Source organism: Cricetulus griseus, chromosome 2 (genome assembly GCF_003668045.3).
Source record: "Cricetulus griseus strain 17A/GY chromosome 2, alternate assembly CriGri-PICRH-1.0, whole genome shotgun sequence".
Lineage (NCBI taxonomy): Eukaryota > Metazoa > Chordata > Mammalia > Rodentia > Cricetidae > Cricetulus > Cricetulus griseus.
In genome coordinates this window covers 363,233,588-363,250,711 of record NC_048595.1, presented here as the reverse complement: position 1 = coordinate 363,250,711, position 17,124 = coordinate 363,233,588, and the positions used below count along the sequence as shown (strand labels likewise).

Here is a 17,124-nt window from a genome sequence, read left to right as displayed (position 1 = left end):
ACGATTTCAGGAGTCTAAAAGATCCCAGTCCGTGTCTAATCTAAGACAAAAGGTAGTTTCTTACCTGTGAGTTCCTACAAGACAACGACTGACTCCTTTCACCACACTCTGACACAGAGCAAACATTTTGATTCTACAATGGAAGAAATGCATCACAGCAAGATCAGCCCAAAATTCAGAAGGGCAAAAACACAACCTGTCGGCTCTCTGAAACCGCTGCACTCATGTTGATGTCAAAGGACTTGTGTCCAGTTTTGCCTGAAAGTAACATAGACTCTCCCTTCAACATGCTCCATTCATTGCGTAGCTTTCCTTAGCAGGCCCTGTACTTACTTATTTCATTCTCTTGGCATCTCCAATGTCCTGGACAATGTAATAATTTGGTTTTACAGTACTAAAAAAAAAAAAAGGCAACAGCCAGGCATGGTGGTGCATGCCTTTAATCTCAGAACTTTAGAGGCAGAGGCAGGTGGCCCTCTGGGAGTTCAAAGACAGCCTGGTCTACAAAGAGAGTTACTCGACAGTCAGGTTATAACACAAAGAAACAAAAACAAACAAGCTATAACAACCAAAAAAAATCTCCTAAAAACAAAAGAAAAAAAAACACCCTGTGGCCTTTCCATAAGTCATGTGATTGAATCTCAGAAAGGTTAGCTGTGTTAAAGTTTATGAGACTATTTCAAAACAAATTGAGATCCTCAGTCTTGTTCTGCATGTTTATGACAGTAATGACATTTTTTAGCATTATCAAATGTCAATGTCACTTTAATTCCAAGCAACCCCTCACATTTTCCAACATTCATTGTTAACAGGTTTGATCTCTTACAAAAATTCCCCTCTAGTCATTACTGTGTAAGGGAGGATGAAGAACTTTGCTACTCTTTGCCTTCACACAATGTTTTCTGCTGTAAGTAATTTGCTCTCATAAGGTTTATATGTTGTACAAAGTTAGCCAGAGTCATATGTTGGATGTTTCTCCACAATATGAATTCACACATATTTAGTCAGAATGGAGTTTAATTCAAAAGCTTCCCACATTATTTTTATTTGTAGGGTTTCTCCACAAAACAAATTTCCTTATGGACATCCAAAGTCCATAAGCGATCACTGGACTTTGTAGTAGTTTTCTTAAATATGAATTTCCCATGATTCATTAGTTTAGATTTGAGTTTAATTTCTTTTCACAGGATTCCTCTGCAGTTTGACCTTTGTTTGTGGTGTTCAAATCCTGATTTTTAAAACAAACAATAAACTCTTTGTACTTTTCTTTGTAACAGTAGGCGATTTTGCACCTATGAATGCTTTAGTGAAGAGTTAAGGTTGATGATACCTTGAAGCCTTATGAGATCATCTCAAGTGTTGAGGCTCTGATGATAACTAATGTATAAAGAGTAGAAAGCTTTCCCACATTGTTTATTTCTGTTGGTGTGATTAACACCATGATCAAAAACTACACAGGGGAGGAAAGGGGTTGTTTCTGTTCACTGGCTGCACTTCATCATCCATGGAAGCCAGAGCAAGAGAACACAGCTGAAACACAGAGGCGACAGGTTAAGTAGAAACCATGGAGGATTGCTACTTTCTGTCTCCTTCTTACACACCCAAGACCAAATCACCAAGATTGGCACATGCAAGGTGCACTGCCATCATCCAGTAATCTAGATAGTCTTATGTCAATCAGAATTCATGAAAATGACCCACAGACATGACCAAGGGTCACTCAGATCCAGGCATTCACTCAATTGAGACTCCATCACATATTGCCCACTTGTTGAGAGCAGAAGGAAATAGGACATATGCATTTGTAGAGCATCTCATCAGTAAAGATTATTTGGTGTTGATGAAGACTAAAAATATTACATAAGGTGTTTCTGAATTATTTGCATGTCTAGACTTTTGTGTTGATGCTGCTTAATGATATTATTGAAGGCTTTTTCCATAGTTTTAGGTATGTAGAGTTTCTTTCTTTCTTTCCCTTTTTTTCTTTTTTGGTTTTTCCAAACATTATCTCTCTGTGTAGCTTTGGAGTCTCTCCCGGAACCAGCTCTGTAGACCAGGATGGCTTTGAATTCACAGAGATCTGTCTGCCTCTGCCTCCGGAGTGCTGGGATTAAAGGTGTGCACTACCACTACCATTTGCATGGTGTTTCTTACTAGTATAAAGTCTCAGAAGACACTTCTGATATGAAAGTCAGACAAAGGCCTTGCCATAATCTTAACATTTGTAGTGCACTGTACCAATATGAACTCTATGATGTGGAAACAGACATGAAGAACAGCTAAACACCAGGGCACATTCTGTTTGCAGAGACTCTTGCACAGCAAGGGCTGAATGATGACTCTTCACAATTGTAGGGTTATTGCTCAGTGTGAGAACTTCCTTTTTGTTCATGAGGAACCTTCAAAAGTATTGCCATACCCTTCACAATTGTGGTACTTCTCTTCAGGATAAATTCTATGAAGGTCAGAAAGCATTCATTCCATGGAACACTCACTACATTCTTTACATGTGTATGGCTGCCTTCCACTCTGTATTCTTTTGTGCTGGTTATGGTCTGAAGTATTCTGAAGCTTTACCACATTCCTTACCATTAGGGCTTCTATTAAGAATGAAAATTTTGATACCTTTTATAGTCTGAAGAAGTGTAAAACATTTTATGAACACCTTAATATTTGTAGTATTCCACTCCAGTTTGAACTACCTTGTGTTGAGATATATTAGAAAGCTTATTAGAGAGTTGGCAACATTTTTCACACTTCTGGCATTTTCTCCATTATGGATTTCAGATGTTCCAAAAGCCCTTAGCACATTATCTACACCTTTCTCTCACAGATGATTCCTTTGGTGCTGCTTAAGACCAGAGGACTGGTAAAAGGTTTTGCCACATTCTCCACACTTGTAACATTTCTCTCCAATATGAACTGTCCGATGTCTAGAACGTGCTGTGTAAGTTCTGAAGTCTTTGCCACATTCTTTACACTTGTAGGGTTTCTCTCCAGAATGAATTCTTTGATGCTCTTGAAGGCTTCTAGAACTGTTGAGCTGTTTGCCACATTCTTCACATCTATAAAGTTTTTCCATGCTGTGAAGTAATTTGTGCTTTGTTAGGTATGACTTGGTAGAGAAGGCTTTTTCACACTCCTCACATTTGTATGGTTTCTCTCCAGAATGGATTACCAAGTGACTAGAAATTTGCCAGGAGGTGCTAAAGACTTCACTACATACTTCACACTTGTAGGGTTTCTTCCCTGTATGAATTCTCTTATGTACAGAACGTAATGATGGGGTATGGAAGGCCTTCCCACATACTTCACACTTGTAAGGTTTTTCTCCTGTGTGAATTCTCTTGTGCGCAGAAAGTAATGGAGGAGCATGGAAGGCCTTGCCACAAACATCACACTTGTAGGGTTTCTCTCCTGTATGAATGTTCTTGTGGTCAGAAAGTACTGATGGACAATGGAAGGCCTTGTCACATACTTCACATTTATAGGGTTTTCCCCCTGTATGAATCCTCTTGTGTCTAGAAAGTACTGATGGACAATGGAAGGCCTTGCCACATATATCACACTTATAGGGTTTCTCACCTGTATGAATGTTCTTGTGTACAGAAAGCAATGACGGACAATGGAAGGCCTTGCCACATAATTCACACCTGTAGCGTTTCTCTCCTGTATGAATTCTCTTGTGTACAGAAAATAATGATGGGGAATGGAAGGCCTTCCCACATATTTCACACTTGAAGGGTTTCTCTCCTGTATGAGTTCTCTTGTGTACAGAGAGCAGTGATGGGAAACAGAAAGACTTGCCACATTCTTCACACTTATAGGGCTTTATTCTTAAATGTGTCGTTTGCTGGTGAGAACGTGGTGAGTCCCAGTGAAGGGTTTTATTGCCTTCTTGGCCTGTATATTGTTCTTTTCCTGGTGAGAAATGAATGAAAACTGAGCAAAACTCTTCATAGTTATGGTGCTTATTTTAAAAACAGAAACATTTACTTATTATCATACATGCATTTCCTTTTGAAAATGATAGGCTCTATTCAAATTTCTATAGCTGTATTCAATGGAACATAGTTTAAAAAACACATTAGCTAGAAATCATGTAACCTTACTTTGAAATAAGACAACCATGGCAACATAGAACATACAAACAAAAAAAATTAATCAAAGTCAAACATGGAATGAAGACATAACAAAAAGTTAATAAGACCCTTAAGAATATTATGCTAATGGAAATCAGTCCTTTACACGTACATATATATGTGTGTGTGTGTGTGTGTGTGTGTGTGTGTGTATAATGACTAGATAAACACAAAGTATAAAAGTGGTTAAATGTGTAAAGCAAGTGTATATGTAATTTACACATATCCTAAAACAGAGCTTTAGTTTTGTAAGGTATGAAAGTTAGGTTGCATAACCAGAAGACTATCTTTACAACATTAAATAATACATTTCAAAGATTTAAGACAGGAAGATTTTATGCATATTTTATGAGGAAAACAAATACCCAAGACAACCATATTATGAAAAATAAGTCAAGTTCACTTAGAAATGACAGAGCTTTGGAGTCACAATAAACACAAGCTGACCTCATGGAAGGAAGAGAACAAAGCATGGGAGACTCAAAGAAAGCATCATAAACATCTGAAAGATATTCTCCTTTCAAAGCAAAGGACAGAAATGGAGATCCCTAAAAAGTAATTTCCACCAAAACCTTGTGTCTCACTGCTCAGGATAAAGTCCGGATTTCTGTTGGACCGTTGACCTCCCACTCTGCCCACTGACCCCCTAGTTCCTACACACCTGGCTGCATGGTGGCAGATGCTTGTCTCTTCATGTCTAAAGGCTCTTGTTTTTGCTCCAGAAACGTCACCAGATATGGCTTTGATGAAGCAAGACCTGTTTTATGAAGAGAACAACAATGTAAGTGTTCTCCTGGGAATAACATGTCCTCTCCAGGACTGTGTACAGAGAGAATGAGAAGATACAATAAAGAACTGCAGAGGATTAGCTCTTCATATGTTACATGGCAGGCACATCAGAATGCTTTGGAGGAATTTAGGATTTGAATATCTTGAGCTTCATGTCCCTCAGTTATAAGCAAAAATATTAAAACAAAGAGTGTGAAATTCTCTTTTATGTGTACACAGTCTGCTCATGCCACTTAATTTCAAAAATTATCACTCACTGTTGGAAGTATAAATTCCCACCAGATATTCTCGGAGGTGGCAAGATTCATGCTGACAATTATTAAGAATTTATCATGGAAGAACTCCTCACCCAGGAACACCAGATTGTTGTAATTCTCCAATATCACATCCCTGTACAGATTCCACTGAGCAGGGCCCAGGCATTCCCACTCCTCTGCAGAGAAATAAATGGCCACATCCCAGAATGACAGCATATCCTGAAATAAAGAATAACGAGTGAATACCACATGTTGCATTTATTAAAACTGTCAATAATAACATAAATACTATGAAGCATCATGTGCTTCTACATAGAATTCTAAATGTCATCAAGAATGTGAGGAGAGCTAGAAGTGTTTCTAATATAGGTAAGCAATATCCCTAAAATAAGTCTGATATAGTGCCATGATATTACATGGGTTAACTTCTATATAAAAGCTTGTTAGTAATAAGCCTAAGCTATTGGCTGAGCATTTACAAATAATATTAAGCCTCTGTGTGGTAAATAGGAAGCAGCTATCAGGATGGGGAGTGGCTGGTCAGGACAGGAAACATCAGTCTATAGAGAATCCCCCAAAGCAAAAAATAAATATCCTACGTGCCCCAACTATACCACTCTTTGTAACAGTTTGAAAGACCTTGACATTCAATCCATAGATAGTTGGTTAGCCATGTTCATTGCTGTTCTAGTCATAAGAGCTAGGAAATGGAAATGACACAAACATCCTTCAACTGACCAATGAATAATGAAAATGTGGTACATAAACACTATGGAATCTTCTGCAGCTGGAAAGAAAATAAGAGTCACAAGTCAATAGATGGAACAAGAAAAGATCACACTGAGTGAGGCAGCCCACATCCATGATGACAAACATTGCATGTCCTTTGTCATCTGAGCCTCCTAGCTCTGAATGTTCAGATGTTTCTACACACCCTGGAGCAACTGCAGAAACCAGGAAGGTAAAGAAGACCTTTGTGGGGATGTATGTGTATTGGGCACAGAGGTCTTTGTATGCACATGTGCACATGAGAAACCTGCAATTCTTCCTTCCAGGGAAGAAACGCAAAACCTGTTTTCTGTCCAGAAGCCTACAGTGGATTTCTAGCCTTCTGACCTTTGCTTTGTCTATGTGGCTAGTTGATTCTGTCACAGATCCCCCTCCAGAACCTTATAAATTAGTTTATAAGTTTTTCTCATTGGATCTATATCTGTGTAGGCTTTACAAAGAGTATCCTTGTAGTTGCATATGTTCTGTATTTAGCTTACTTTGTTCCTCAAAGTGACTTATGTATGCTTGGGTGTGCATTCGGGACTGGGTTAATTATCACCAGAAGAATTTTCATCTAATTGTGCTTGTGCGTAAATGTGCCTAAAATCCTGCCCTAGGGGTCACACTCCTGACATTTGAAGCAATACCTGCTACTGAATGTCATTTGACAGAACTGCCTTCCTGCTCCCTCTGTCTAGTTATTTTGCTAGCCATGAAGGTCAAAACACCCCTGCAGAGATGCAGTAGGGTACCCAGAGAGAGAATTCAGGGTCAATGTGACTTCATGAAAGAAATTGGGAAGAACATTGGGATACTAATTATGGAGGGACATGACCATGGGAGTGGAAAAGTGTCCTTGGACTCAGTGACAGAAAACTTTTAACTCGAAAGCCAAAAATGATTTGAACCCATGGGCTCAGGACTACTCCTTTCTGGGTTTTGTTTCTTTTGCTGTCAACCTACCACAAACAAAACAATTGAATAGAGTTGTTTTTGATAGTGTCTGCTGGACAAATTGAGACATACTTTTGAATTCAAAATATATCATTGCATTGGAAAAGTGTCCTTGGACTCGCTGACCAAAATGTTATAACTCAAAAGGAGGAAAAGTATCCTAGGCTCGCCTTGAATTTGCTATGAAGCAGAGGATGACTATGAAGTCTGGGTTTCCTGACTCTTCCTCGAAATGCAGATGACATGGACAGGCCACAGAAGAGGCCTAATTCAAAACATATGAAAATATTTGGGGTTTGAAGGTTATACTTGAGTATCATGCTGTAAGTATCACTTCTCCACTGTAAGGAAGCGGTTGTGATGTAGAAGGCAGTGTGCTTTTCCCAATTTGCAGAATGCCACTCTTTTCTTAAAGATTAGCAACACTAACTAAAAAGTGTCTATTATTGTACATTTGGCTGGAAACTCACTGGGAATTCCAGTAGGTGGGACAAGGTGGTGTGAAGCCTGTGTTTTCTTAAAGTCCTCTTCAATGTCATGAGCCAGTCTCCAGCTAACCAACACTTAGTTTGACACACACACGGGCAATACATGCAAGAGGACATGAGACAGCGGGAGTGGCTATGGAGGAAAATTATTGATAAGAAGCTGTGTCTGGCTGTGAGTGAAAAACTCTGGGAAGGAGTCTGTGTCTGCAGAGACTGATGGACCATGGGGAAGTTCAGAACTGTGGAGAGTGGCATTTTTCAGGTTCAGTACTTTGGGCTACTTTTACCCTCCAGAAACAGTCATTCCTTGCATCACTCTGTAGTGGACCAAACAGCTTGTGTCAATAAATGGAAGAACCTGTTAGAATCCACTGACTTGGCAGAACATGAGCTTCCATCAATCCAGAAGCCACAAATGTCACCAGATAGTATCTTAAGCAGATAGAATAGGCGCCCCATCTCATATCATCTCCCTATCTGGGTTATCCACCAATATATTTTGAAGTGGCCTTGATTAACAACATTCTTTGTTCTGTAAACCCATGAAACTGTTTCTACGTTTGAGCATGTTATTTGGGATATCCTAATCTTTGTCCCCAGGGTAGGGTCATTCAAATGGCTCCAGACTAAACTATCCCCTTTTCCCTTCAAGACTAGAGCTGCAGTTGTTACAGGAGGAGGAAACTTCTATATGCCAATGAAAGGTCCCTGAGTGGGCCTCAGTCTTTCAAAGCTACATTTTATTATCTCTAGCTCAGCATGGAAACTTAGGCAAATGTTTCCAGAACTTTTCAGGGAGTATCAGGGGACCTGGATGCCACATTCAGTGACAGAGTATGTTTAAGGGAGTTTAGACACAGTCGAAGAAGTGAAGAGATGAAAGGAAAGCGTGTGATGAGAGGACAATGCACACAGCCTGCCAGAACAGCAGGGCTGTTTTCCCCCCTCCCTTTTAGGGGCATTCAAGCCCCCCTCTCGGCAATCATTAGGTCCATTGCTCTCATCATACCAAGTCCTCTCTCCTATCTGAAAAGGAGTCCAAACTTCTGATGTCACACAATCTCAAAGGGAATTGATGTGGTATTTGTCTAGTCTCTTCCACTCTGCAGTGTAAAATCTGTAATTATGTGGATTGTCCAATGACCGGTTACTACCTATTACAAGATTATTCTGTGACAGGGGTGTTAATGGGATGGTTAAAAACAGGAGTGCACATCAGGGAGTCCTATTCAACCAGAGGCATCCAAATCATTCCAAAGGAAAAGGAACTAACATCCCATACAACGGTAGTCCTCACAGGACTTGGTCTCTGGAAACTAGGAACACTAGGAACCACTGTGAGCTTAAACCAGGAGTAAATAGGCCGGCTATAAATTATGGGAAGGAGGAGTTGCCAACATGGTCTAGAAATCAAGAGAAATCTGACTACAGCCATGCCAGCCAAGGTCACTAGGGAGAGCATGCTTCCCCAGCCAAGCAGGAAAGTCAGCTCCCTTCAGCTCCTAGGTCACCAGAAGCTCAGGTGGACTCGGGCAGCAGGGCGTCCAAAGAGACTGGACACCCACAGCACGTGGCTTTGGCATGTCCCCCTCTGTCCTGTCAAACCTGCACCCAGGGGCAGTGGCCCAGCCTAGGTCAGCACAGCTGCACCTCCAGCTCAGCTTCTCCTGCCTCCCACCCAGCCCAAGTCAGTTCCCTTCACGCCGGACCCGCCACCTTGCAAGTCCCTCAGATCTGCAGGACGGCGCTGCCCCTGCACCAACCTCCATGTTAGAGATCCAAGCTCAGCGCTGAGCAGGACACGCGCCAAACTTTGGGGAGAAGAGAAGTTTGAAGTATGAACGCGGAAGTTCGGTATCCACTGCCTCATCTTGTGGCGTCATAGTGATCGGGACTACATTTCCCACAAGGCAGCGCGAAGCACTTCCGGAAACCCAAAGAAGGTGCTCTGTGCAGTTCTTGAACCCCTTCCCAGCTGTGCAGAGGTGAGGTTGGAAGGAAAAGGACTTGAGCACAGGGCAGAGGAGATTCGGGCTGTTTCAGCCCTGCAATCTCAGCACCCGATGTTAGCCTGTTAGGCGAGCATTTCAGAGTAATATTTACCAAGGATCCTGGGTATTTCTGCTAAACGGTTCTGATTTTGAAGCTCAGGTCTCCTTACTATGGGATCTTAACTACAGCATGAAAACTCAGGCGTTTAAATCAGAACACAGGGCTAACAATGGCAATTTATAGATGCGTTACATTTAAACACGCTGTCGAGGACGCACAGTGGGCTAGATCAGGCTAAAGCACTTGGCTATAATGAAGGCGGCTTTGGTTTAATACACACTAATAAAAATAATCCTTGTCCTCCTGTGCTGACACCCAGTGTGACCCATGCATGGATCAGACTCCACAGGTGAATGGGGTTCCTATGAACCCTGGAATCCACACAGTGAAAGGCATGGGTCAGGGCCAGAGATATTATAATCATTGAACAAAATGGAAACTACAGATCCCTGACATTTACTTGCAATGAACTTCCAGATCCATCTAAGGATCTTTCCAACTGTCTGTAAATTCCTTTCCCACATTTTCACCTATTAATCTGTGTAATAAATATAAATCCAGTGTCTGCTCTACCACAACCACCTCACACACTTCTCCCTAACTTTTCATGACTCAGGCAGGTAGTCAGTCAGCACCTGGTGTTCTCTGAGCACAGTTCTCCTCTGCACCTCCCCCAGGAGGAGGGCACAGTTCCTGGGATCACACTGGGGTGTGCACTGACTCCTGGTCCATGGTGCATTGTAGGATTTCCCTCTGTGTTACGTTTGGCATTCCTTATCGAATTTCCCCTCTCCTCTGATCCTGACACTGTTTATATTTGACACTATCTTGAACATCAACAGTATCTGCCTTCACCTTCCCTCATTTATAATAAGGCAAACACAGAGATGCTTCCTGCTTGAATACGAAGGTGTCAGAAATGTGTTTTTAGGGCCCTTGACTGCGCTCACTTAGTGAAAAGGTACATTGGGATAATGGGGGATTGAGGGTGCCCATCTCTTCTTAGGAATGTTTGTTACTGTGCAGTTCATGGTTAGACAGCGATACAAACCCCATCATAAGGAAGATTTTATGTTTCCATAATTGTTACCAATTCACAAGGAACTGTTTCTGACTGAAGACTGTGTGAATTTCTGTTTCATTCTTTTATTCCAGGCAGTGTGTTTTACTAAGTGGCTCAGAACAGCTTCCTTTACTTAAACAAACTGGAGGCACCAAGCAGTGCATGCATCTGGACATTTGATTGGCACATCTGTTTAGAATGAGGTTGTGTCTGCTCTGTCCTCCACTTAGTGCTGCAGTGAAGGACCTTGTCAGCCACCTTAAGACTTAACATTGCTGAGCATGGCTAGACTTCTAATATGGGTTTCCAAGTGTGTGCACATGTGGGTTTGTGTATGTGAGTGTGTGCACATGTGTGTTTGTGTATGTGAGTGCATGCACATGTGTGTCTGTGTATGAGAGTGTGTGCACATGTGTGTCTGTGTCTGTTACATGGAAACATGACTGGGAAGCTGCTGAGTCACATGAGAAGTGGTGATCTTAGATGTGCAGCATCCGTTCACAACAGTTCTGTTCTCTCCATTTCTTCCTAGTGGAATTTGTCTGTTTAAGAGGACACGGCAGAGCTACCACATGCAAGTACAAACTGAACATGCGCAGTCTAAGAGAGACAGCCCACTTAGCAGTTTTACAGGAATCTAACAGAGACACTGCATCTAGAGTTAACATTACAACGAGTAATTGCTCTTCTCTATCTAGGATACACAGTAGAATAGAATAGTTGTTTTCTGATGTACTTTGACCTTGAAAAAATTATTGTGGAAAACAGGGATTCTTTTTTGTGATTCATAAAATTGTCTTTCTGAGAGAGATTTGCTACCTTTTCATGGCTTTGATCACAGCATGCCTCTGACACACCTGAAGCTCTTAGATTACTGGGTACTGCAAATGGTAAACTATATTAACCTAAGTAGCAGGATCTGATGCTTTCCTCCTGGAGACATGCAGATTAGATAAAGGACTTTAGTACAAGGAAGTTGGTGCCCAATATACTGTAAGACCCCTGGAAGCTCAAACCTCCAGGATCTCAGCCCAGGACCATGGTCACCCTAATCACCAGGAAGAGTCAAAAGCCTGATGCAAACTGCATGAGGCTTTATTATAGTTTAACGAGCTAATCCCATGTTAGCTTGGGTCTTTCATCCACCCGCCATGGCAGATGGCTAGGTAAGACAGCTCGAATTGTCTGCATAGAGATCTTATAGGGCAGCATAAGGGGAATCTCTAGGGGTACACACAGGCTCACGGTTGCTGTGCCTCCAGGCTTGTAGGGTTTGCCCTGTGTTGATTGGTCAACCAATTGTTATGGCCCATAGGCCCTTCCAGGGTGGTTGCTATGCTCTGCTTGTCATTGCTGTGCACTTGTCCATAAAGCACACCAAGAGCGGTAAAGCATAGCACCACCAGCTAACTTCTGATTGGTTCCTTGCCACGAGGCAGGCATCTGACCTCATAGTGACTAAGACAAAGTCAGACCAGCACGTGTTTGGCTGTTATGGCTGCCGAAATGGGGAGCTGGTCCCTTCAATACAACTTTGTGTAACAATCATTAAATATGACTTTGAATGGCGGTTTAAGGATTAATCCTCAGAAGCTGGATCTTTCTGCTGCCACACAGGCCTAAAAATTCATATTGGAGTGACATATTCTCCCACCTACCCATGCAACACAGAACACCCGACATGTAGGCCATTAGAGACACAGACATAGGTTTACAATAGTCTACCAGAGCTGGATTCTTAGGCCAAATATGTTTGGCAAGACCTTGTTGAAAATTTGAACTTCATTGCCCATAACAACATTTTCTTTATAATCCCTTTACCATTCAATTTCCTCTCCTGAAGCATTTTGCATTACACGTGATGTTTAGCCAAATCATCTAAAAATCTATTCATATGTGCTAAATAGATGATTCAGTAATTAAGAGAATTAACTGTTCTCACAGGGGATGTGAGGTCATTTTCCAATGTGCATGTGGTGGCTCACAAGCACTAGTAGCAGCAATTCTAGAGGATCAGACTCCCTCCTCTGACATCCTCAGACTCATGTGCAAAAGATGGGCACAAAGACTCTCTCTCTCTCTCTCTCTCTCTCTCTCTCTCTCTCTCTCTCTCTCTCTCACACACACACACACACACACACCTGGTAAAATGATAGAAAAACATAAAATTAAAAATTTTAAACTTGTCATGGTGGTACACACCTTTAATTCCAGTACTCAGAAGGCTGATGGAGCCAGATGACTGAAGTGGAAGTCAGCCTGGTTTATAACTGAGTTCCAGGAAAGGCAGGGATATGCACAGAAATTGTGATAAAAAGAAAACATAAATCTCAGGGTCTTACCTTTAGGGAAAAAAAGATATTTGAAGGTAATATTGTTTTCTCAATACTTACACTTATATACAAAAACAAATGTTTAAACACCTGCCAGTTGTCATGTAAAAAGATATATCCTTTCCTCAGTAATGCAAAAATTTAGTGAAATAGACTCTTTGCTGGTGCACTTCTCATAGATCTTCGCCTTGAAACTTTTTCCAATGTTTCTTCAGTCAATTCCAAAACCAAATGGCACTGTGCAATGATATAGAGGCAGGAGGATGGGGAAATGATCCATGTTCCACAGGGAAAGGAGAACATGCTCCCATATGTACAAACAAAGCCTTGATAAATAGACACCACATGAGATTAGAATCAGGATCACGACAGCCTCAGCCATAATGGTGGTGGTGGATTCCATACAGAAGCAGCTGCTCAAAAAGTAGAACTTGACCAATGAGAAGTTTGAGATCAGGGAGGAGGTGGGTGTGACCCTCACTTTTCACACCATGGGAATGAGGCACAATCGTCTGTGAGCATCTATGCCTGTGGTTTTGAGAAACATTCAGCAATCCAGCAATATACTACCAAGGAGATAATTAAAGGGAGAGATGTCACTGCACAGTCTCAGTCTGGCACAGGCAAGGCAGCCACCCTCAGTAGCTCAGTCCTCCAGTGCTTAGATATCCAGGCTTGAGAAATACCACCTTTGATCTTCGCTCCAACAAGAGAGTCAGCTGTAGAGATTCCAAAGTGTCTTCTTGTTCTGGGGGACTACATGAATGTGCATTTGCATGCCTCAATTGTGGGCAACAATGCTGGGAAGACCTGCAGTGGCTGGACTATGGGCAGCATGTTGTAGCAGGCACACTGGGGTATGTCATTCAGATGATTCTGTGTAGTTTAAGCACATGGCTATCAAGATGTTGGCTTTGGATGAGGCTGATGAAATGTTGAACAGCATTTCAAGGAGCAAATCTATGATGTGTACATGTGCCTGACACCAGCCACACAGGCCATTCTCATCAGTGCCACATGGCCTCAGGAGGTCCTGGAGATGACCAACAAGTTCATGACTGACCCCATACATATCTTGGTGAAGTGTGACGAACTGACTGTGTAAGGCATTGAATGTTTCTCGTGGCAATGGAAAGGGAGGAACAGATGTTTGATATTGTGTGGTATCTACAACAGGCTGACCCGACTGTCATCTGCAACACCAAGAGGAAGTTTGATTGTTGACAGAGAAAATGGGAGAAGCCATTTTCACTGTGCTGTCCATGCATGGACATGCCAGAGAAGGAGAACAAGACCATCATGAAGGAGTTTCAGTCAGGTGCCAGCTGGTGGCCATTTCCATAGAATTCTGGGCACAGTGTCAGATATCCCTCAGGTGGTCCTCTTCACTACCTATGACCTGCCGAACAACAGAGATCTGCAGTTTGTCCGTGCTGTCCCTATTTCAAAACCATGTGTGTCAGCAGCTGTGTTTTGCTCATCAGCATTCAAAAAACTCAAAATCAACACAATGACACAGAGAATCCAGACCTTCTGTGTATTATCCATCTCTATGTGGCTTATTCTTTTTTTATTATTTAACTTATATCTTTAAAGACTTTAGTATTTTTAAATATTTCTTTCTTTCTATGATTGTCAATACACTTTTTTTTTTTGTTTTCCTAAGACCTCACACATTGTGAACTCACTGGAGCCTGTTTAGAGGGTTTTCCATCTGGACTCTTTAATTGTGTATCTCTAGCCTTTTTGTTTTAACCATGTGAGTAATTTGAAATTGCTAACATATAGCTGGTTCCTCCTAGAAGCTCTATAGGCTGGCTCTGCCTGCTTTTAGGTTTGTGAGGGCCAGGCCTAAAGCACATGGCTCAGTTGGAGGTGTGTGACCAGGAATTGCATTAAACCCTCCTAGCTGTTGGAAGCCAGTACTGATAAGTAAAATATTGCCTGGTAGGGGGTAACCCTGCCAATGCAATAAGCCAATCAAACCAAATTAAATTCCAGGTTTCAATCCAAGCAAAGCATTCACAGGTGGTCTCAGAGAAAAAGGGAAACCACAAATGAGGTAAGACTATGCCGCTGGTCTTAAATACCCTATAGGTGTGGTCTTGAGGAGCTTGTGGTAGAAGCCTTTTCTTGGAGGGTTTTCTCAGGGGTGGGGTTTGGAGAGACAGAGTTGGGGCTTCTACCTAAACATCCCAGACTCCTTGGGTACGTGGGATCCCTGGTTCAAGTCTGGCTACTTCCTGCAGGCATGGAATGACATGGGGAGGGAGGAGTTAGGAATTGGTGGGCTCATGCTCAGTGGTTGGTAAGGGTGAAGAAGCATCCCATTAACTGCTATCCTGAAGACCTCAGGAATCTGTTTCTTGAGGAAGCAGAGAAGGCAGGCTGTTAGGAGAAAAAAAAATCCTTAACACTGGCCCTACGACCGGGGCTAGCCAGAGGAAGAGTGAAGACTGCCTGAAAGAATGGAATGGAGGTGTGCCCTGGTGGTACCAAAGAGTCAAGGATGAATGGGCCAGAGAATGGGCCACAAGGATGAATGGGTCACAAGAGCAGATATGCTGCTCATTGAGACATTTTGAAAACAAAACAAAACAAAACAAAACAAAGCAGAGGGTAGAAGGTCCCAATTGCTGGCCAGACCATTTATCCTGCATAAATGCCTGTTTGAGTCAGGACAGGTGGTACCAGAACTGATGGACCAGGATCTTGTGTGTGTGTGTGGGAATGGCATGCTAATTCGGGGAAGGAATGTTTGAGTCAGCACATCTGCTGTTCCCTGGAGGTGGGAATGTTGGTGTAGTCACCTTTTCAGTATTCACTCAGTTGGAGTCCTTGGAGCTGGGGCTGGTGTAGGGACTGGTGTATCTGGAGGGCCTCCTGTGAGTTGGCCTTGTCATGAGTTCGACAAGAGGAATGAACCTGTAAAATATGCTTATAGATGGGAGGGGTCAGAGGGAGACTCTAGAGACTGATATTAGTTTCCACCAGGCCAGATTTCTTGATACAGTAGTGGAACTCTTTCCCAGGAACAGGCAGGTGTCTGTAAAACAACTGGAACAGATTTACGTCTTGGTGTCATAGCAAAAAGCTTTTATGCAGTCCTAAAAGCTGGGACCGGTAAAATCCACAGAAATTTAAGATCTTTTTAAAACTATCTGTCATTTCCAGAGTTGGGGGAGGGACTTTTAAACCTGGAAGGCTACCCTAGTCATCAAACACCCTCAGATCTGAGAGGGATAAACAAATGAGCAGAACTGATACAGGTTTCCTGCTACCTAGGGCACCTATCCCAGGTTTCTCTGTGGTCATTGGGAGAGAGAAATTCCAGTCTTCAGCTGCCAAGCCCAGAATATCTGACAGACTTTCCTTTGGGGTAGGGATTTGGGGAGAGTGACCTACCCTGTCTTAGCAAAGCAGAGAAATCAATTCCCCGGTGTTCTGCTTGTTCATAGTCTGGCAGCAGTTATCTGCTCTTTTACTGGCTTTCCTACATTTATAGTGAGCTCCAGGTGAGACTTCTCTTATGGCTATCCTTGCAGAAGATACAGGATGCTGCCAGGGGCTGGTGTGTCTCTATCATGAGAAGCTTTGCTATTAAAATGCCATGTCAGATCTTTGAAGTATTTGAGGATCAGGGAACATTATCTGTTAAGTATATCTAAGCCAGACAAATGTTTTTCGGTTTAACTATTTAAGCCCCCCATTTCGGCAGCCATGACAGTAACACGTGCTCGCTATGACCTTGTCTTAGTCACTAGAGGTTAGGTGTCTGCCTCGTGACAAGGAACCAATCAGAAGTTAGCTGATGGTGCTATGCTTTACGACTCTGGGTGTGCTTTACGGACAAGCACACAGCAATGATGCACAGAGCATAGCAACCACCCTGGGAGGGCCTATGGGCCATAACAACCAGTTGGCCAATCAAAACAGGGCAAGCCCTCCAAGCCTGGAGGCACACCAATCATTAGCCTCTGCATACCCCTAGACACTCCCCTTACGCTGCCCTACAAGATCTCTCTCTGCAGCCAGTTCGAGCTGTCTTTGGCGAGCCATCCGCCATGGCGGGCGGGTGAAAGACCCGAGCTAACATGGGGTTAGCTCGAAAAAAAAAAAAAAAGCAATAAAGCCTCATGCAGTTTGCAGCAAGCTCTTGAATCTGCCTGGTGATTGGGGTGACCGAGGTCATGGCCTGGGACCCTGGATACCTGAGTTTTCCAGGGGTCTAACAATGTTAAATCTGTACATATAGTTTACCCAATTAGCTACAGC

At 42.5% G+C, this 17,124-nt stretch overlaps 1 protein-coding gene across 1 annotated transcript in view; it reads right to left on the bottom strand.

Annotated features, from left to right (window-relative positions):
- Positions 1-747: 747 nt before the first annotated feature.
- The window catches only part of LOC113833952 (zinc finger protein 728-like), a 31,464-nt gene continuing 15,087 nt past the window's right edge, over positions 748-17,124 (bottom strand). The window contains 5 exon segments of the mRNA XM_035438797.1: positions 748-2,764; positions 2,767-3,921; positions 4,804-4,899; positions 5,281-5,407; positions 9,165-9,184. Of these exon segments, the coding sequence (XP_035294688.1) occupies positions 2,667-2,764; positions 2,767-3,921; positions 4,804-4,899; positions 5,281-5,407; positions 9,165-9,184 (1,496 nt within the window). The 3' untranslated portion in view covers positions 748-2,666.